This window comes from Bidens hawaiensis, unplaced genomic scaffold (genome assembly GCF_021521415.1).
Source record: "Bidens hawaiensis isolate Kalapana, Puna unplaced genomic scaffold, B.hawaiensis_p1.1 tig00030487_1, whole genome shotgun sequence".
In the NCBI taxonomy this organism is placed as follows: Eukaryota; Viridiplantae; Streptophyta; class Magnoliopsida; order Asterales; family Asteraceae; genus Bidens; species Bidens hawaiensis.
In genome coordinates, this window is record NW_027495073.1 from 136,020 (window position 1) to 157,652 (window position 21,633).

At 33.9% G+C, this 21,633-nt stretch overlaps 1 protein-coding gene and 2 pseudogenes across 2 annotated transcripts; 1 reads left to right on the plus strand and 2 right to left on the minus strand.

Moving 5' to 3' along the window:
* Positions 1-330: 330 nt before the first annotated feature.
* On the minus strand, positions 331-3,618 carry LOC143580438 (glucan endo-1,3-beta-glucosidase pseudogene; annotated as a pseudogene).
* Positions 3,619-6,783: 3,165 nt separating this feature from the next.
* LOC143580431 (uncharacterized) lies at positions 6,784-10,314 on the plus strand (annotated as a pseudogene). Its single transcript, XR_013143654.1, has 6 exons — positions 6,784-6,835; positions 7,505-7,693; positions 8,283-8,426; positions 8,499-8,621; positions 8,728-8,871; positions 9,664-10,314. The product of XR_013143654.1 is annotated as an uncharacterized LOC143580431 (transcript).
* A 754-nt stretch (positions 10,315-11,068) lies between these two features.
* On the minus strand, positions 11,069-19,594 carry LOC143580435 (type 2 DNA topoisomerase 6 subunit B-like). The gene is made up of 12 exons (XM_077063459.1): positions 19,559-19,594; positions 19,341-19,452; positions 17,511-17,594; positions 17,255-17,281; positions 16,343-16,451; positions 16,187-16,262; positions 16,059-16,079; positions 15,465-15,658; positions 15,004-15,145; positions 14,411-14,601; positions 12,800-12,929; positions 11,069-11,424 (listed from the first exon to the last, which is right to left on the minus strand). The coding sequence occupies exons 1-12, from the start codon at positions 19,592-19,594 to the stop codon at positions 11,119-11,121; spliced, it is 1,428 nt and encodes a 475-aa protein (XP_076919574.1). The 3' UTR covers positions 11,069-11,118.
* Between the last annotated feature and the right edge of the window lie 2,039 nt (positions 19,595-21,633).

A 21,633-nucleotide genomic window follows, 5' to 3' on the forward strand; every position in this document is an offset into this window, starting at 1 on the left:
GAGGGTCAAATAGACAGTTTGTCAACATTAACCGATCAAATGGACAATTTGAGCAAATTCCATGTCAAAATTCTTGGTTGGTTATGTATATTTGTGTCGGCTTACTGCTTACGTGTAGGTTGGTAATATTTATTAATGAAGTTATTACTTTTGCTTTACATAAAAGGTAAAATAAGCTGCTTCAAATGATTAATTTTGTTACACCTCTATAGTTCTATATTCTTTTGTTTACATAACAAATTTCTGTCAGTGTCAACCAACTATTTTTGTTTCATAATCATGTAACAATCTCATATTATATTCTTAAATCTATTTCAACATCTTCCTTAATCAATATAAAACTATATCATATGCCTTAACACCATCAATCCCAAATATCCCAAAATGTTTCTCAAATTCTTTCTCCATTTTCTCATTCTCATTAAATAAATCAAACAAAAACACCTCAACACCAATCCCGGGTCTTTTCGGAGTACCAACGTTGTTCAAGCTCCTTTTCACTACATTCCCGTTATAAACCAATGCATTCTCACCATTTGCGGCCTCACCACCCGCAATGGGCCAACCTGTCTCTGTCACCACTACTCGTATCCCAGTGTACCCTTCTCTCTCCATCGCAAATATAAACGCGTCAATCGTTTGATCAAATAAGTTATCGTAAACCAAATTTTGGTCATGCATTACACTTCCCGGTCTTAACAAAGCGGAGTCTAACGACACAAATTGTTTATTATTAATGTAACTAAAGTAAGGGTAGATATTAACCATTAAAGGCGATGACGTGTCGTGTAGGAATTGGAGGACCCGTGTCAAAACGGGTCGGATATTCTGGTCAAAAACCGAATGTGAAGGCGGGTAAGAGTTTGTTAAAATAGAAGCGGGTTGAGCAGATGAGATTTTTATTTTTTCGGATATGTTAAGGTTTTGTAACGCTTGGTGAATACTAATAATGGCGGGGACCACATGAGGTGTGTAAAATGGGTCTTTCAAGAATACTTCATTTCCGACAACTAAGTATCGGATTTGGTCGGGTGACACGTGGGCGAATATGTTGGATTGAAGCCAGTCTTGAGTGGCGGCGGTGGTGCCAGCGGCGATGGATGGGAGGTCTTCATTGAGAACTCCGATAGCGAGTTGGATTCCTGTTCCGGAAAATGGTTGTAAGGATTCAGGATCCGGGTTGAATAGTCGGATGGTTGATATTCTGTTGGTGGTTATAATGTTGATGGCATTTGTTGGTGGTGGAAGGTTGTCAGCGACCCGACCGTAGCAAATTCCAATGGGTACGGCCGCTGGAAGAAACAAAGAATCGGATTACAAACTAATAATGTGAAAAAAGGCTTGCACCGTAATTTATTGTTTGTTTATCTTCTATTTCAACATAAACACTACTCTTTTTTTTTTCGGGCATTTCTCATTTGATAAAAAAAATACGCAACACACATTTGTAGTGAAATTTCTATTGAACAAATTTGAAGATACAACATATTTTATATATTTATATTCAACTAGTGATAAAGAATTTTCTTTAGAAGTGTAAAAATAGGTTACAATAATATTTGATCTTAAAAGCTATGCAATTAGAAAGTAGAAATTATTGAACCTAAAATGTAAAAGAACAAGCTAACAAAAGATATAAGATTAAAGATTAACAACAAACGAGAACAGCGTCGCTTGTTGGATGATAGATATATGTATGGTTATAAACTAGACGCAAATTAATCACTTTTAAAACAAAAGAGAGACCGATTACCTGAAAAGTGAAAGAATAGTACGAAGGTGTATAGAATGAGGTAACAACAATGTATTGTTATTGTGCAGTTCATCATTATGTTGGTAGATGTTAGGTTGCTTTTAGGTGTTTAAATTGTGTTATAAGACTGAGTTGATGTTAACCAAATTGATTAAAAACATAATTGGGCATTTATATTTTTAAGAACCAATTTTATATTATTAAAAAGTTTTTCTAAAAAAGGTTTTGTATAGTTTGGTCACAATATTCAAATGGGGTTCTGAAATTTATTTGGTTTATTTTAGTTGACAAATGGTTTTGATGAGACAACATGATTTATTTACTATTTCACTTTGGCAAAGCAAATTTGAACAGATTTTTAACAAAGATAAGTGATACACTGTTGCTTGAGCAAATCTTCTAAAAATTATTCCTTTTCCAGTATCAAAAGCAAAGAATAATAATAAGATAGTCACATTGCTTCAATGAGTCTCACTACCTTTTTGCCTTTTACTTTGTTAAAATAGATAATCCCGCAATTACAATTTTACAGTTTTTCCAGTTATACATATTGCAAAAGAACAATCAAGTATGTATTATTATTAATTAGTATAGCCTATATATTCAATGACACCCCTTTATATCAAATTATGTCGCTTGTAATTAGATTCAAAAAAGAATTAATAATAATACTAATAATAACAAAAACAAATAATAATAATAATAATAGTAAGGGCCTTTATTAAACTTACTTATAACAATTCACATCTAATGACGTTAACTGACATACTATAACACATCAAAATGCCATTGATTTACTCAAATAACAATTAAGGCCCTATATTTGCTTTATATATTTTGGTTTATGACTATCATGTTTGCAACTGGAAACAAATTATTCCAATTTCGACCCACATTAGACTTACAATTGATGGTAAAACACAATTAGTATAAATCTCTAATTTCCAACAGACCAACATACATGAATTTGGCAATGATCCCTAAGTCTATACTAAATTGGGGTGCAAATGAGCTGAGCTGCTCGCGAGCTACTTGAGATCGGCTCATGAAAGCTTGATCGAGCGGATCTTAAACAAGTCCGAGCCCAAGCTAGAGCCTAAATGTAAGCTCGTTAATTTAATAAATGAGCTCGAGCCCAAGCTTCACTTATCTAGCTCGAGCCGGCTCGCGAGTCTATCATCAATATTATTTTTATAATATATTCATATATATATATATATATATATATATATAATTATTAATTAATCTATAAAATGCTATGAAAAATAACTAAATAATATGTATTATATTATATATAAAAATATCATTGAACAAAATATATATATATATATATATATATATAAACATTTATAAATATATAAAAATTAATTAAGAAATAGTAACGAGTCGAGCTCGAGCTTTAGAAATTAGGGATTGAAACGAGCTGAGCTCGAGCCTAGTCGATGCCCTGGCTTGGCTCAGCTCGTTTCCACAAATTAGCTTGTGTAACATATTTGTTGTTAGATATTGTTGTATCATCTGTTCTTAACACTATTTATTCTTACTTAAAAATATTTATTTTGTTCTGTATAAATCATGAAAACTTACAGAATCATTATAAAACTCCTACCAAGTAACTAAGGGGCATAAAAGAATATATGTTTGCCCAACTCGTTAGTAAAGCAAAAGTCACTTATCTAAGATTCAAAAACCCTTCAACACCCCTCCATTTAAACTAAAACCACTAAACCAACATCTTTCTTGCACATTCTTTCTTTGCATTCTTTACAAAAATGACCGAACAAATGCCGGTTGTGTACCCGGTTACCAACACTCTTCCCCCCCACAAGCGGCTCGTCAAATGGATCATACGGGTCGGTTTTCATAGTCCTAGCCGTGATCATAGCCGTGTCCACATTTGCTTGCTTTCTTAGGCGCCTTTGTAACAAGCGTCAAGAGGTCACAAGACCGTCTACTCGAAGCCTTCCACGAAAGGAGAAAGACGCAAGTCATAACACCAATGTCACTCAAACGAAGGACGGGGACATTGAATTCGGGTATGATAAGAGGTTTGATAGTTCCAAAGTGGCTAACACCAACGAACCAATCATGGGTCGTCCTGATCCCTTTGGGGAACCAAGCATGGCGCGACCTAACTCGTTTAATGAACCGTCTGTTAGTCAACCAAACACATTTCACAAAACGAACAAGGTGCAACCTAGCTCGTTTAATGAACCGTCTATGGGTAGACCAAACTCGCTTAATGAACCGTCTATGGGTAGACCTAACTCGTTCCGTGAACCAACCATGGGGCAATCAAACTTGTTTAACAACGGTGAGTCTCAAGGTCGTCATGTGAGGTTTGGTGGAGACCAAGATAACGAAATCAACTTCAAGATTCGCACCCGCCCAAATCGTTACTAAAGGTGCAAATAACAAAGTTTTCATTGTTTGTGTTTGGCTTATTATACATATTAAGAAGTGTTCACATTGTTATAAAGTGAAAGTGTGGAAGATAAATAGTTTTCATTACAAGTTTTCTGAATAGATAGCTTGATGTATGTATCATGTATGTGTATAAAAAATGCAAGTATATAAGTTTTAGTTTTCTAAATATATGGATTGGTGTATGGCTATTTATGTATCATATATGACATGCTACACTTAAGAGTGTAATTGTATAGTGGTACGTGAGCAATAATCGAACCGTTAACCAACTCGAAAAACAATGAAACCCAACTGAAAACCAACAAACCAAATCGAAATTAACTGATAACCGAATTAATTGAAAAGCTGTTATCAAATATTTTTTGTACCCTCGGTTAACCAAAATTAACCGAATCATTCATATTTTCATATAATCCAAGCCTCTATACCTCTATTTTATGTATTTCATGTTTTATATCACCATTTCATATATTTATACCACAACTTCATGTATTTATATCTCCATTGCACATATTTATGCATTCATTTAATGTATTTATGCATCTATTTCATGTATTTATGAGCAAAAAAGTTTTAGCCAAAATTTATTTTGATTATTAATCAAACTGGACTGAAAAACCAAAAAAATAATCAAATAAACCAAAGCAAATAATCGAAAACCGATTGCTTGATTTGAGGGAGGCTATTAACCAAATCAAACAATGCATACCCCTAGCTGTGTATACAGATCTCTAATAAGTTATTGTTTTTAAATAGCCTTGTAAATAACTTGTATTATTATTAACTTATTTCATTTAAGAGTTTTGATTAAATAAAATACGTGTGTGATTTTATTATTTTAGGTTGATAAATTATGAAAATATATATATATATATATATATATATATATATATATATATATATATATATATATATATATATGTGTGTGTGTGTGTGTATTAATGGTATTTTTGACATCCCCATTTTTTAAAAAAAATTGTAACAAGCTCGAGCTTAAGTTTCAGCTCAGTTTAAAATTCAAGCCGAGCCAAGACGACTCGGTTTAAAATTCGATTCAAGTTCACCCTGACTCAAATTGGCACGTGAACAACCAACTTAGTGGTTTACACGTCTATACCGTAGCTAAAGTTGTGAATTAGTGGTTTAATAGTCGTGTATCACTTGTTAAATAGTCATGCATAAGTTGTTAGCAGTTGTGTTTTAGTAGGTGAGCAACCACATTACGTTTAGAGGAACAAACATTACTATTTTTTGATTTCTAAAGGCGTACATAACTTTCGTAAATTTGTCACTTTAATGGATTGCCGAAACACCGTATTTGTGTCTAACTAGTATTTACACCGGGGCAATCGGTAAAATTCGGACGGTGGTAAAACCCAAGCATTGTCAGTCTCAAGCGTTGAGATAGTAAGTCGACAAGAATTCGGTCGGCTTTGGTTAGGTGTGTTATTGTATTGGAACTAAAACAAAAAGAATAAAATCTTGAGGCGGATCAATGGGGTGGAGTCGGTCGGTAAAACTCGATCATAGGTAAAAACCCAACCGTTATCCATCCCAGGCGTTGAAGCTGTCAGTTTGCGCGAAGCCGATCGGTTTTCGTCACATTTGTTACAGTACCGGAAGTAATAAAAAAGTAGCATTTTGTTGGTTTTCGTTACGTTCGCTATAGTACTTGAACAAAAACAAAACGCGGTGAGTTTTCCCTTAAAATTAGGGGCAATTTTATAGAAAAGTAACCAAGCTTCAAAATTATTTTAATTAGGTCACTCAATTTTAAAAATTGTTCTAATTAAGTCACTCAAATTTCATATTTATTAAATTAAAGGTTTTAACATGTTTTTTTTAGCATTTCATTAAATTAAATTGAGTGGTGGCATGAATCTTATTTTTATTTTTAAATTTTAATATAATTAACGTTTTTTTTATCTTTTAAATTTAACTACATGTATTGCAGATTCCGATTCCCACAACTTATCCTCCATTACTTTCTTGACGCACAAAAAAAAGGTGAGGCTAGGTTTTAAGATTTAGTGACTTGTTTTGGGAAAAATTTGCATGAGTGACCTAATTAGAATACTTTTGAAACTTGATTACTATTCTCTGACATTTTCTCATAAAATTATATGCATTTTTAATTATATTTATACATTTTTAGAAAAACCTTAAACAAGCCAAAACTCTACTCAACTTCCGTTGTGCAGTGTGAACAAATACATAGCGTTCGATAAGTTAATGAGCTTTAATTGAGGCTTAGAAATCAACACGAGCTCGAAAAAACTCAACTTATTTCAAGTTTTTTTATCAATCAAATCCCATTTTGCTTGCAAGCGGCTTGGCTCGTTTACGGGTTGCACCCACGAGTAAAGATAACGTTTGAATATTTGACTGCTTGTTACAACAGTCAACGAAACATTACGGGCATACATGGAACACAAGTAACACGTGGGAAGCAACCAATGAATGCTAACCAACTCTTTTGGCACGCTGACACTTTGCAACGCCGACCAGAAACACAAAATGTTATGTTCACATCTAAGTATTTAATCAATCAATTCGGATATTATTATTATTATTATTATTATTAATATCTTCAGCCTCCCAGATTGCTCTTGAAAATTTCAAATTGAATCACAACGGATTCGATTTCACTCACTAGTAAGTTTTATATATTAATTTCTTTGTTTTCTAATTTTGGGTAATTTAGGGCTAATTGTTTAATATAGCAGTTTTGCAATTAGCTTGTTGAATTGGAGTGAAATTAGTTAGTTAATATTTGAATTGGTTGTAACCAAAATTGGTTGGTTATTATATACAGAGTTTGCTCTCAAAAACCTAATTTCTGATTAATGTTTTGTTATTTGGGTGAAATATCATATTAGAGTCATGTGATGTGGTTGAGCTAGAACCAGGGGTGTAAACGAGGCTCGTTTTTGACTTTCGAGAGCTTGAGCTCGAGTCTGGCTCGGGCTTGACACGTTTATTATTTATTAAATATTAATATACATTTTTAACGAGTCTAAGCTCGGATCAAGCTTGGCATTGCAATGTGAAATTAATAGAAGTCCAAAAGAGTTCAAACTTAAAAAGTATATAAGGCTCGTTAAGGCTCTACGAGCCTAAAAGATCTTCAGTTCTTCACATACAAGGATTGAGCTCGATAACTAAACAAACTTTATTTGAGGCTCGGGCTCAGCTCGTTTCGAGCTTATTCTCGATCCGATCTCAAGTAGCTAGAACCATGATTGACCAGGCATAAGAAATGGTGACATTTAGGGATTTTTGTAGTTGCATCTTATTGACCGACACATTAGCAACTTTCTTCAGGAAAACAGTTGAAATCGATCAAGAAACTCGATGTTCACAACTGATTTCAAATCGATGGGTGAAAAAGAAGGCAATAATTCAAGGAAAAATGTCCAGATGCAAGAGATTAACAGACGTCCACGAATTAATCTTCCCGCAATTCGAGGCTTCTTGTCACAGGTTCCAGGAAAATTTCAGAGGCATTTGAAGGTCAGTTTATTTATCTGCTTTAACCGCTTGATCATCTTATTAAAAGGTGTAAACAAGCTGAACTGAACCCAAGCTTGGCTCGTTTAAAACTCTATTTTTAAAGCTCGAGCTTGGCTCGTCTAGAAATATATTTCTAAAGCTCGAGCTTGGCTCGTCTAGAACTATATATCTAAAGCTCGAGCTCGGCTCGTTTAGAGGTTTAAATCTAAAGCTCGAGCTCGAATCTTGAGTAGTTTTTCAAGCACGGTCTAGGCTCGTCTATTATTTATTAATTTTTTAAATGTTTTATTTATATTTTCTATGTAAAATCATATATATTTATATACAAAACAATATACATTACTAAATAGTCGTTATACATAATAATAGTTATTAGACAAATATATTAAATAAAAATTATATAAATATAAAGCTTGTTTAGGCTCGGGAGCCGGCTAAAGCTCGATATGTGAAGCTCAAGCTCGTTTTTGAGTTTTTAATGAGCCGATCTCGAGTAGCTCACGAACGGCTCGGCTCGTTTACACAATTACACCCCTAATCTTATCTTCAATCTGATGAAAAATGAAATTTTTATATTCATACAATGCAGTCAAGGTTCAGAAGACCAACAGAAACCGAGGGATCAAACAGGGATACGTTCAAACTAAAAGATTTAAAAGTCAGTTTAGAGAAGCAAATGGAAGCTTGGAGGAAAAATCCAGTGTGGGATGACGCTCAACCGACTTCTATTGAGGTACGTTTGATGACGTGGAAATACTCTACTTTCCAAAGTGTAGTATTACCTTTTACGCCGAATTATTTTCAGGTGGTTGTACCGAAAGGATCTTTATGCCAACTAAATGTGAAGACACATGTGGGATTGCCACCAGATGCAATCTTCAACATTGTAATTGACCCGGACAATAGACGAGTCTTTAAGAATATTCAGGTAGTTGATTGGAACATTTTTTTATATTTTATATGTTTCTTTTGTTTCACTCACGGAGAACACAGAAAGAAGATTTTGGTTATCATAATGTTTATTTTTGTGTCAGGCCGTACTATCGAGAAAGGTTTTGCTTGATGAAGGTTCAAGACAGATTGTTGATCTGGAGCAAGCTGCTATTTGGAGGTTTTTATGGTGGTCGGGAACCATCTCTGTTCATGTACTTGTGGATCAGAACAGAGAAGATTACTCCGTAAGTAACATTTGGTATTTCTTCTGAAAAGTTGTTTATCCATTTACTCATGAATGGGTCATTCGAGCTGGTTAGGGCTCGGGTACGGTTTTGAACATTAGACTAAGCTCAAAATTGGCTCAAGAACTCAATTCTTCAAGATGTGGTTTCAAATTATTTTATTGATTATTAGAAACTAGTAGAGTTTTACATCATTTGAAAACCATAAAAGTGAATACCGATAACGGTCTCGATAATACGGTAATACCGACACCGGTACCTATGTTGTTCATTCGGTATCGGTTCAGCTTGTCACGGTACCGGTATGGTAATGACACTCGGTATAGTTTTTGATACTAAAACATGTTTTCTTTCCAATACAACTTTGTCTTTAGTAAAACCTATATCATAATGTTTTATAAAAAAGATAATCATGACTGCGTATTTAGTTCTTTCTTTAAAAGTTAACGAACGGAAGTTATTAGAGAAAAATAAAATTACTAAAAATTTAAGTGGGTCAAGACGTATATTGTTTATAGTATTAGTGGTGAAACTGAAATTTTGAGAAAAAAAAAATTATTGCTTTAAAACTACTGTTTATTGAACAATGCTTTGTGAGTTAACTGCTATTTGCTTTTTATATGTATATATAATGTTTATCTTCTTATTGTGTTGTGATACAGATAAGCATTTCTCAGTGTTTAGAAGCAATTTCTTTATGATTATATGCCTATTTAAGGGGAAAATAAGTAGTTTTTTTAAATAACCAGTTTTAGGGGTTGTTTGGGTCTTGATTATTTCAATGATTTGCAGATGAAATTTAAACAAGTTACACCGGGATTTATGAAAAGGTTTGAAGGTAGTTGGAAAGTAGAACCGATACTACTTGATGAAAGCTATGTCATCCATTCAAGCCAAAAACTATATCAGAATACATGGAATGCACTCAATGCAACGGTAGGATCGCGTCAAAAGTCACACTTCAGCAACTGGTGGAACCAGCTATCGTCCCCCCTCCGCCTATCTCGTGGTATCTTAGAGGAATCACCTCGAGAACAGTAGAAATGCTCATAAATGATCTAGTTGAAGAGGCTTCGAGAATAAAAGGTGTTTCAGCCACGGATGTTGATACAACAAACCCGAATCGCGATCCGATATTATCTAAGGAAATTCAATCACTTGATATTAAAGAAAGATGGGCGATGAGACGCAGAAGATCACGCAGAAATATGTAAAAAGGAAGAAAAGTTTGGTTTTGAGCCATTAATCGGTAAGTCATTTCGCTTATGAATGATGACCCTTTGTTTGTTAGTTGTACTATCTGAAATATGTTACATAATGTGAGTTCTCTAATTTTAATGCTACATAATGCTAATGTTGTTATATGTCTTGTTGTAAATGTTTGATTATGTGATATCCAAAAACATTTGCAAAGTGAGTTTATTCATGAATTTATATTATTGATCTCTGATTGTGATGCACAGTTACATGTGAACTTTACATATAGAGACATGTATGTATTATATAACTAGCTGTTTTCTTAACAGTTTGAAAACCGGATTCAATGTAGTCAAATCGAATTCAAACAATCAGATGGGATCCAGGTTCACCCAAACTGGTTGTTGGATCGGTTTCGATTTTGGTCTTTTGGATCCAGTTTAGTTGTTTCTAATATAACTATACAAGTCCGGTTCATAGTTCCCATCCTAAAGTTTTTATTCAACGAAACGGACATATCTTGCATATAACCTTGAAAGCATAGGATTTTATATAGAATCCCAGTGTTGATGGATTGTTGTTTGATTTTGTTTTCTGGATTTGGCAATTTCAACAATTGAGTCATGGTTTCGACTTATATTTGTGTGAATAATAAACCTTTACCTTTGATTTTTGAGAAAATTATGTTTTAACATCAATTATAATCCTAAAGATTTCCTACATCTGTTTTTTAATTCTTAATCACAAAACTTTTATGAAATAATTTTATTTGTATAGTTAACATGTTAACTTTTATGGCATTTATGTCATATTTATATAAGTCATATTGTTTGGTGATAAATTAGTAAGCACTTGACTTTTAACTTATAATTTGTCATGTTAGTAGAAAATGGTTTGTAAAGATACAATTTTAGATTATTACAAACTAATGTGTCAAACCACACCAGGCATATTATAAAAGCATAAAATGATAAATGGTCTTATATAGTAAGGTAATCATAAGGCATGATTTATATCACAAAGCAAATTCTAAATGAGCAACTAAAAATCTTATAGATCGAAACATGAAAAACTGACCTCGTCATCATCGGAATCGTCATACGTGAATTCTGATTCTTCGGAGCTGGCATCATTGAAAAGCAGATGTCCGATTTCTTTCTTTCTCTTAGTTTGAGGCTCTCTGTCATTGCTATCAATAACCGAAATGATTTTCTGTTTAATGATATCTTTGATAGATTTTTCATCATGGGAACTTAGGCCAAGAAGTGAAGCACATTCTTTTTTAAACTTGGAGTCCTTAGAAGTAGAGATGAGGCCTGCAATTGTGTTTGCAAGGTCCGGGGCATAACTGCGAATCTAAATAAACCGACGTATTAGCAGCAGGAAGTTAATACTTGTGTTAAAAAGTTATGTCACAGACAATGTTGTAAAACTCCCGAGTATTGCGGGTCCATGATGATGATAAATATGCACACATAACTTATAATATCATGAACAAGTTAGGGTCAGTAGACGGGTCGAGTTGGGTTTGAGTTGCGCTACCTAATTCGTTGTAAACCCGCCAACTAGTTTAAATTTACAGTTTAAAAATAATATTCAGCTTCACTTTTAAAAAACCTCAACTATTTTAATGTTTTGTATGCTTATGCATTAATATTTATGGTGTACCTTCAAAATGTTTTGCATTTGCGGGAGTGTTTATGCTATGATATGTATCGTCTACCCCCAAATATTATGATTTTCACCTCATAATATTTATCATGTACCTTTTGATTCTGGTTTGGGTCGTAGCGTGTCAACATTGTTAACCCGTTTACTAAACGAATACCAAAGTAATACTTGGGTGGCCTTTAAAATTGTTTCATTATCTGGGTGGCCTATGTAATGTTTTCCCCAATATTTTATGGTTTAGCAAAGGCTTTTGTTAACAACTAATTTTCCTGACAGTTGCATAAAGCAATATGCTGTCCAATAAACTACTGCTAACTATAACTATACACTAATAATATTTTCTCACAAGCTTTTTTTCATCTCAAAATTGTTTGAATAAGAGACAAGGCTGGTGGTGGTTACTAGCGGTTGGCTAGGCAGTCGATATCACTGGTATCTCGGTCATATATCAGTTATCGGTCTCTTGGTAAAATATCGGTCAAAATATCAATTAGAATATTGGTACCGATAATATTGGCAATATTGACTGATATTGGACCGGAATTTGACCGAAATATCACCGATATTCCCGATATCAGTGTTTTAAGTCTTAATTATCATATTTTAGTATTCAATGTTAATATTTTAAGTCTTAATCAGTTCCTGGTTAATTTGTTAATGGTGGGAGAGTATACTGAATTATTAGAATTAAATTGCTATATTTATGAATTTTACATGATATTAAAGTTACCGATATCTCACCGCGATAACCGATATCGGTCCTTGGTCCTTGACCGATATCCTATGTTTTTCCGCATTAACTGCTTAGGCGGTTGGTAGTTATGTTTATAATTAGTAATTCTTTTAAAAAGTTAGTTGATAATAACAGCCCTTAGGAAATAGGAATATTCTTAGCATTTCCCTATATTAAATCCATTTTGCTTTTCAATGTTTCATTTTGTACATTGTAGTTTCTAATAAAGCATGCAGACTATTCTAATATTCTTATAAATGTAGCTAGTAGTTTAGAATTAAAGTATCAAACAACAAAAAAAAGTATGTAGGAGAATTTGAGTTTTACCTTAACTGCATGTGCACTGAGAAGAACTCCATTATTTTTCTCCTTGAGGTCATTCAATGCAAGCTTCACAGCTTTGCTAGCAAGATTTTTATCAACAGTACTTTCCGTTGATGGAGGCAGATTGAGCTTGGTATACATTAAGGAAAGATATAACATATAAACGTTTGTGTCGGTTATTTCAACTTATAAGTGGGTAAATCTCTAACGGGCCAAATGGATTAGTTACACTTTTGGCCCCATGTAACGGTCAAAATTACGGATATCGACTCTATGATTCGTTTATTACCAAAATGGTTTGTAGTACGCTAAGTTAACAAGTATGCTCCTGCTTCAGACAGTGTTGCTTTTCTTTGTCAAATGAGCCCCATGCGCAGTGGCGGACCCAGGATTTTTTGTCAATGGGGTCCCAATTTTTTCGGTTTACAAAATTTTTCGGGTCGGTCGTTAATCGGGTCGGGTTGAGGCGAGGAACATAATAAAACACGGAACTATGGTGTCATTGGAAACGAGTAAGTAGAAAGAATCTAAATTAGAAACTAGATGAAACATACACTTTTAATTCATACCCGAAAAACATGAACGTAATCTATATATATGGTCTTACATAATTGACCAAAACATGAAAAAATAACTCTAACACAAATAAATGATTAATTATAATATACATACACAAGGTAAATAATAAAAGAATATGCAAAATCCATGTTAACATTATATATGTTGCATGGTGATAATGACTATATGAGAGAAACTAACAAAAAGCACAAATACCCTAACTGAATAACTAAGACTAGGATATTAAAAAAACAACAAAAAAGGAGTATGGTGGGGCTTGAACCTACAACCTCTCACAAGTAAAACAAGGGACTTTCCACTATACCAGTTCAATCCTAATAGTATGGGTTCCAAGTATTAATTTTTATGGGGTCCTTACAAAATTTAATATACCGTCTCTAAGTAATTTTTAAAAAACATCGGTGTCCCGGGACCCCGATCGGACCTATGTGGGTCCGCCCCTGCCCATGCGCCCCTCACATGACAGTGTTTAGCTCTTATACATGAACTTTTAAAACAAAATAATAATAATAATAATAATAATAATAATAATAATAACCAAAGGAAGTAAAATAATTAACCACTGTGGCTTGCTTTCTTCTTAATTAGTAACACACTGCATCCCATGTGCCTTTCACATGACTACATGAGGGCTCTTTTTTATTAAAAAATAAAAGTATAAATTGATAATTAAATAAAGTAAAAAATTAACCACTGGTCTGATTTCTTTTCAGTTATTGTATGAGTGCAGTTTGTAAATTTTAAAGGAAGTGAGTCAAATGGGTCGAAATAGACTGTGCTGAAATCATTTTACTAAAAAAATTAGTTTTGCATCTAATATGATGTATGTAATCAACTAATCATATTTAACTACTTATTTGAAAAAACTTAAATTTTAGCATAAAATCGTTTCAAGATCAACCCAAACCGACACGTATGAAAAACTACTGCTTTGGCCCGTACACAACCAGCCTGCTAGGCCCATTTTCCAGTGCTATCAAGAAAAAATAAATATTACTAACATATAAGTATATGGAAAGAAATGAAGGATATTTGTTGTGGTGACAGTGGATGGCAATGTCAATATGAGAACCTTGTGGCAAATCATCCCATTCAATATATGCACAGCCATCTTCTTCTGATATGGATTTAATGCTAAGCCCGTATTTTTTCCAGTTGATGCCTTGTAATGCTTTTAGTAATGGTTGAGAAACCATGCCAGGTAAGAAGTCACTGAAGTATATTACCTGAAATGCATGTAGTCACTAAAAAGTTCTTGAGAAACAGCAAGCAAAATAAAACAAGAACAAATCTCAACCATTTAGTCGAAGAAAGATCTTATGTGCAATTAGAGCCACATTTCAACCTTTGTACTTGTGCATGGATCAATTTGTGTTGTGATTAGTTGATTTATCTCAAACTAAATTATTATATAGAAAGAAAAATATTATTATGGTAAATACTATTAATCATAAGTAATGTCTTTTTAGATGGAGAAAAATGTTTGCAGGTCGACCCAACCCGTCCTGCTATGGTTTGACCCTAACAAAAAATTGACCTGTTTCAACTGAAATCCGTTTTGACCGGTACCCAACCCACTCCTCTTGTCATATTTATGTAAAACCATTGGAGAGGGAGGGAGGACTAACCTCTGTTTTACTACCACACACCCTGGAACAAGATGGATCAATCAACTCTGATGACTCACTAACTATAACCACAGCTTCTATTGTTGTTTCAGTATTCTTTTTACTTTTGCAAACCATCCCACTTCCAGTTTTCAGGTGTTCTCTAACAAAATCAAGAATGCAACAAGTCAGGGAAACTAAACCATGCAAGCATCAATCATATATACAGAATTACACAATTAATTACCAACAATTTTTGGAAAACTATCAAGACAAATTTTGGAAAAAAAATAAATAAATAAATAAAAGATAATGAAATCTGAATTCAAATCTCTAGCTTGTTAATCTTTCCCCATGCCGGTCATCGTTCAGGTCAGGTCGTATTATCGGGTCGGATGCCCCCACGTCAGATTATGTAGGCCCGTCACATTTAATTTAAATAACAAAATTATTTCACTAGAGTTTGTCTGTTTAAAACTTACCTGGTTGGAAAGCAAGAGTAGCATATACAGTCTTTCTTATTCCCATGCTTGCGAGCATAATCCACAAGGCCTGATTTGAAACATGCATCGTTTTCTTCTGATGGTGAATCATTACACTCATTTGCCAGTATAGCATTCACACATTGATGCTCAGTAAGTTTACCATTGTCAACAATGAGTTCAATTCCAACCATCTGAAAAAAAAAACATGTGGTGAAGACAAAGGATCAACTACAAGGTCTATAACTACCAGTTGGGTCTATACGAAACAACATAAATGACAAACAACAAACTTGTAGTGTAAATACATATGTAAACATTCAGTAGGCGATTAGGGGTGTGTATTTGGATTGTAGAGAGGCTAATTAGATTAGCTCTAATACCATGAAACTAAGTGTTTTTCCCTGTCTTGTTCTCATCCATAATATATAGATATACAATTGGTATGTATCTAATTGCCTACTATGTATTTACATTATAAAAAATGACAAGTCATATAAATCTTTGCAAATCAAGAACGAACAATGATTGTTTGATTGATTGATTACAGAAAGGTTACTAATACTAAACTGATGAGTTTGAGATGATACTTACAGGAATCTTCATAATGAGCATCTGCAGAACCAATCATACAAAGTAATAACAATATTATTATCAGGCCATAAACCCAGAAACACTTCTCTTTGAGAAAACCCACAAAAGAATAAAATGAAACACCTAACTTTTTGGAAAAAGTATTTGATATCTTCCAGCAAATAATAGACATTATGAAAAGTTGAGAATGATACTTCAGTCCCACTAAAAAAAAAGAAATTAGGAAATTGAAGTCTAGACGGTTTTGAAATCAACTTAAAACAGTTTTTGGATAATATGCATGCCTGAATGTTGCACCAGATTTGAAGCTCAGGGGTAATTTTGCTAGTCGTTTTGAGCGATCCGTTTGTTTAAGATCTATATTGTAGTGAAATATTTCACTATCACGAATACCTAAAGTATCCAAATAATAAGAAAACTTATAAGTACAGTAAACAAATAAAAGTATAACATATGTTCTGTTTGTCAATTTGTAAGCGTGGGGATAAATCAGTCTCACAAGTCTTCTAAAACAAAACATTATATCTTGCAAATACAATATAGTAATAACATGGAATAAATGATAAGCTGTGAACTAAGTTACAATAAATCTAGTTTTCAATTCTATATTTCTATAAATGGAAGTTAGGCCGTGTAGAAAGAGTTTCTAAATGCACTGGTTAATTTTTTTAGAAGTGGCCTAAACTAATCTAGTGTTGTAGACCTCATAGCAATATGATGTTGTCAAAACCAGTTCTACTGATAAATTTAATTAAGCAATATTATCAGTAGTAAATCATGAGAGCAATCTGTTTATAACAAAGATAAGGTAATGAAAGAACTGATTTTGTTCATAACTAGCATTTCTTTCAAAGCTTCTTCAAACAATGGAGTTTCTTATCATGATACTAGACAGACTTCTGTATGTAATTAATTGTGACAAATAACATAGCATGTTGGCATCTCATACTAATGTGATATGTGATGTTGCATTTTTTTCCTTTTCCACCATTTTGTGCATACAAGCAATAAATGCCTTAAATGCTCAACTGAAAAAAGAACATAAAATGAGGCAAGAAGCCATTTTGCATTCATACTCTCTCAATATATATATATATATCATATGTTTATATTGAAAGACAGCTAAGCCTAACAAGAACTGGAAGTTACATGTATTCTAACGTCAAGAGTTGTAAGTGAACAAGATTAATACTTACTGGTTGTTGCAATTGATATAACTCCATCTGCATATCATATCAAAGTTGCTCGTCAGTTGATTATTTTATTATAGATGTATAGAGTATCTCAAGTTCTAGTTAGAAACTCTCTTACTTTAAAACAAAACTACAAACAAATGGCATTGCAATGTGTAGTACGATAACATCGACAGGCGAGATAAGTTCAATTAGTTAACCTACCAGTTCGTATTCTTTTAGATAAGAAATCGTGTATGTATCCAGTTGGAGTTCTTACTGTGTAACTCGTTCAATATTGAATCACTTAAGCGCTTCACATCCTGAAACTCCTCCACACAGCTTCCAGCTCCCGTGTCAGAAACTAGTCATATCATGAAGCCAAACATACTTTTCAGACTACCTCACATGCCATGATTATGGTTAAAAACATACAAGCAGAGGTATAATCACACAAATAGCCATTTTGACTTCATATTTAGCCAGTAATCTTAAAATCAAATGACAGACAACATAAAACCTAGGTTTAGCACATTGTAGAAGGCTTACATCGAATGATCGATTCACAATGGAAATAGTCATATAGATTAAAACAATTTTAATTTCAATCACACCTTAAAGCATACAATACTCAGATATACAGTAAAAACAACAATATGATCAATTGAACTAATTACCAATTTACCGATGTGAACAATTTGATGTCGAGAACACAAAATCGTACATATGATCATCATACAAAGAAACTGATCTAACAAATGCAAATTCAATTATGCTAGGTCAATCTATCACACAGATCGATATTCAAAGCTTAAATCATATTCAAGATAAAATCCAAAGAGAGAGCAAATTACTTGACCGGCGAGTTCAACTGATGATTTAAAATGACTATTAACCTACCTCGCATATCATAGTTATAGTTAAAAATGTATATGAATCAATATAATCACAGATATAGCTATTTTGACATCATATTTTGCAACTAATCTAAAAATCAAATGGCAAACAACATATAACCAGTTTAGCACGTCGTAGAAGGTTTCAATCGGTTTACAGTGGATATAGATTAAAACAATTTCAATTTCAGTTCAATCACACCTTAAAGCATAACAACAATATGATCAATTGAACAAATTATCGATTTAGAAGAGAAGCTAAACGCATACAGAATTACAGATCTGAACAAATTGATGTTAAATACACATACCTACATACGATCATCATATGCTTAAGTAACTGATCTAACAAATGCAAACTCAATGATGCTAGGTCAATCTATCACACAGAATGTTTCAAAGCTTAAATTACATTCAGTTGAGCGAATTACCGATTTAACACGGAAGCTAAACGCGTACAGATCCGAACAATTTGATATCAAATACACAAATCATACATATGATCATCATACAAAGCATACAAAGTAACTGATCTAACAAATGCAAATTCAATGATGCTAGGTCAATCTATCATACAGATGTGTAATGTGTTTTAAAGCTTAAATCACATTTGACTGAACTAATTACCGCTTAAAAGTGGAAGCTAAACGCGTACATATCCGAACAATTTGATATCAAATACACAAAATCGTACGTACGATCATCATACACTTAACCAACTGATCTAACAAATGCAAATTCAATAACGCTAGGTCAATCAATCACACAGATATGCTATAAACCGAAACTAAATCCACAGAGAAGCTAAACGCGTGCAGATCCAGACAACTTAATATCATACAGATATGTTTCAAAGCTTAAATTGCATTCAGTTAAACTAATTACCGATTTAAAAACCGAAGTTAAAGGCATGCAGATCCGGACAACTTAATATCATACAGATATGTTTCACAGCTTAAATTACATTCAGTTGAACTAATTACCAATTTAAGAAACCGAAGCTAAACACTAAACGCGTACAGATCCTAACAATTTGATATCAAATGCACAAAATCGTGCATACAATCATGAATCATCATACACTTAACTAACTGATCTAACAAGCGCAAATTCAATAACGCTAGGTCAATCTATCACACTATATGTAATAAACTCATCTATCACACATATATTATATAATAAGTTGAATTAAATCCACAGAGATAGCAAATTACTTGATACGCGAACTAACGGAGGACCGGAGACTTCAACCGACGGTTTCAGGCTGACGGTTAACCGGCAAAGCTCACCGGACGTACGGCACCGTTGGATCGCCGATGAAATCAACTGAAACAGTTCGTTAACCAAAATTAAATTAAATTAAATTAAACTAATATCATTACGTAACAAATTGAGAGCAATTGAGACGGAAATTGAGAACGACTGAGCTTACGTGTCTACAGAGATTTGTAACTGACGAAGCGTCCATTGATATTTGTTGTGAATTGGAATATTGAAACTGTGAGCGGTTACTTAAGAAATTAGTATGTGAAATTGAAGGAAAATGAAATATAGTATTAATTAGTTCCCGCGCAAATGATATTATTATGCTCTGGTGGTGGTAATGGTTGTAATTTTGTGGATGTTTTAGGGGCTTTTATGGAATTGGGTTGTTAATAGGGTCGAGAGTAGAGGTGCACAAACCGGTTCAGTTTGGTCAATAAAAGTCAAAACCGGTTTATTATCGGTTTCGGTTCGGATTGAAACTAGTTTCTTACCATGTTGCGATTGGTTTCAGTTCTGGTTTTGACCGTTTTAGCCGGTTTCGGTTCGGTTAACCGGTTTGGAAATGGTTAGTTGAGAAAATAACAAACCGGTTCCAAACCGGTTTCTACATAATTTTCAAACTGGTTTGGTTTCAGTTTGATTTTCGGGTCGATTCGATTAACCGGTTTATTTGCTCACCTCTAGTCGAGAGTTTGCTGCTTCTACTCTCCTCGATACCCATAAGCGGTTTTTCCGAGTCTACCCGTGACGGGATTTCAGCCGTCCCCAAATAATCGGGTCTGAATCAAAACCCTTCCATAGGTAAAAGAAACCCAACAATCGGGTAAAACTCTCCGTCATTCTAGCCTTAATCGAGCCATAGATGCCGAGTGAGCTTTCGGGAAGTAGAGATCGAGGCTCGAGGTGTGCACGGTTCGATTTGGATCGATTTGTCTATTAGATGGTGAGTGAGCTTTCGGGAAGTAGAGATCGAGGTTCGAGGTGTGCACGGTTCGAGCAAAGAATACCAGTGAAAAATTCTTACGCGGGCGCTAGACGCCAAGGCTCGAGGTGTGCACGGTTCGATTTGGCTCGGTTTGTCTATTAGACTCAACTAAATTAAACCAATAGGTTTTCGGTTAATCAGTTTGGTTGTTAGTGGGTTCACGAGGGTCATGTGTCAAAAGTAGTGGTGTGCAAAAGGGTTGAGCTGTCCGCGAGCTACTTGAGCTCGAATCGATAAAAAGCTTAAAAAGGGCTCGAGGTTTGTATGGGAAACTTATTTTGTGTATTTTTAAGTTTTACCCTTTTAGGACACTTATGTATTAACACTTCACAACTGATCTCGAGCTAAGCTTTGGCTCGTTTAAGATACTAAGCAAGCTAGAGCCAAGTTTAGGCTTGTTTTAAGTTTTTCTCAAATAATATAAATAATAAAAAATGTATATAATAAATAGCAAACGAGCTGAGCCCAAACCGAGCTCAAGCTTGAAAAAACAAATCACAAGCTGATCCCAAGCTTTAGAAAAAGAGCTTGAAACAAGTCGAGTTCAAACCCTCGTCAAAATACTCAGACTCGGCTTGTTTACACCCTGAGCGTGCGCATAGGGTGGTTTTGCCCCAAAACCTTGACAGGGATGTCGGTTAGTGGATAACCACAACCGTGCCCGTTGCGTTATGGTGGTTTTGATTTTGAAGTTTATAGCGGGTCAGTTATGGGTTGGTTAACTGAGAATTTGGTCCTAATTAAGATAGCTCAAAATGATATAAACTAGCATTATTTGGGTCTGAAAGCTTGGGCTTGAAAATTTTTATGCCATAGAATAAATTGTTATACACGTTTGTATATATTAACAATTGTTGTTTAATTTGCGTACCTGATGATGTATTCAATCGAATATTCAAACCTGTGATATTGATTTCAATCTTCATAAATAATAAGTAGCCTGGATTAATCTCTAAATCGTGTGAGAACTTTCAGATAAACCTATTTCGCCGGTTACACGCGAATGATTTATCGGATAAGACAGAGATCTCTCTTATTACTGGAATTGAATTTGTAAGTTTTTGTGAATGTCATGAAGAACACAGAGCATGGTAACCGACGTTCTGTTCTTCGTATAGTCGATCCATTCATATATCTCTGTGGCCTCCATCATCTATCTTAAATAAGATTGATGTCATTGGGTTTAACCCAAAACCCAACTAATTAGTAGCCTACTAATAATAAATTAAGGCCCATGTTATTATTTCAATAACAAA

What these genes read in the sequence shown, in the direction of transcription:
- LOC143580435 (XM_077063459.1), bottom strand. Translation starts at nt 19,594, where the DNA reads ATGGACGCTTCGTCAGTTACAAATCTCTGTAGACAC. An exon ending in AATATTGAACGAGTTACACA is followed by an intron (nt 17,282 to 17,510) that starts GTAAGAACTCCA and finishes TATGATATGCAG; the next exon opens with ATGGAGTTATATCAATTGCA. An exon ending in TATATCAATTGCAACAACCA is followed by an intron (nt 16,452 to 17,254) that starts GTAAGTATTAAT and finishes TGGATACTTTAG; the next exon opens with GTATTCGTGATAGTGAAATA.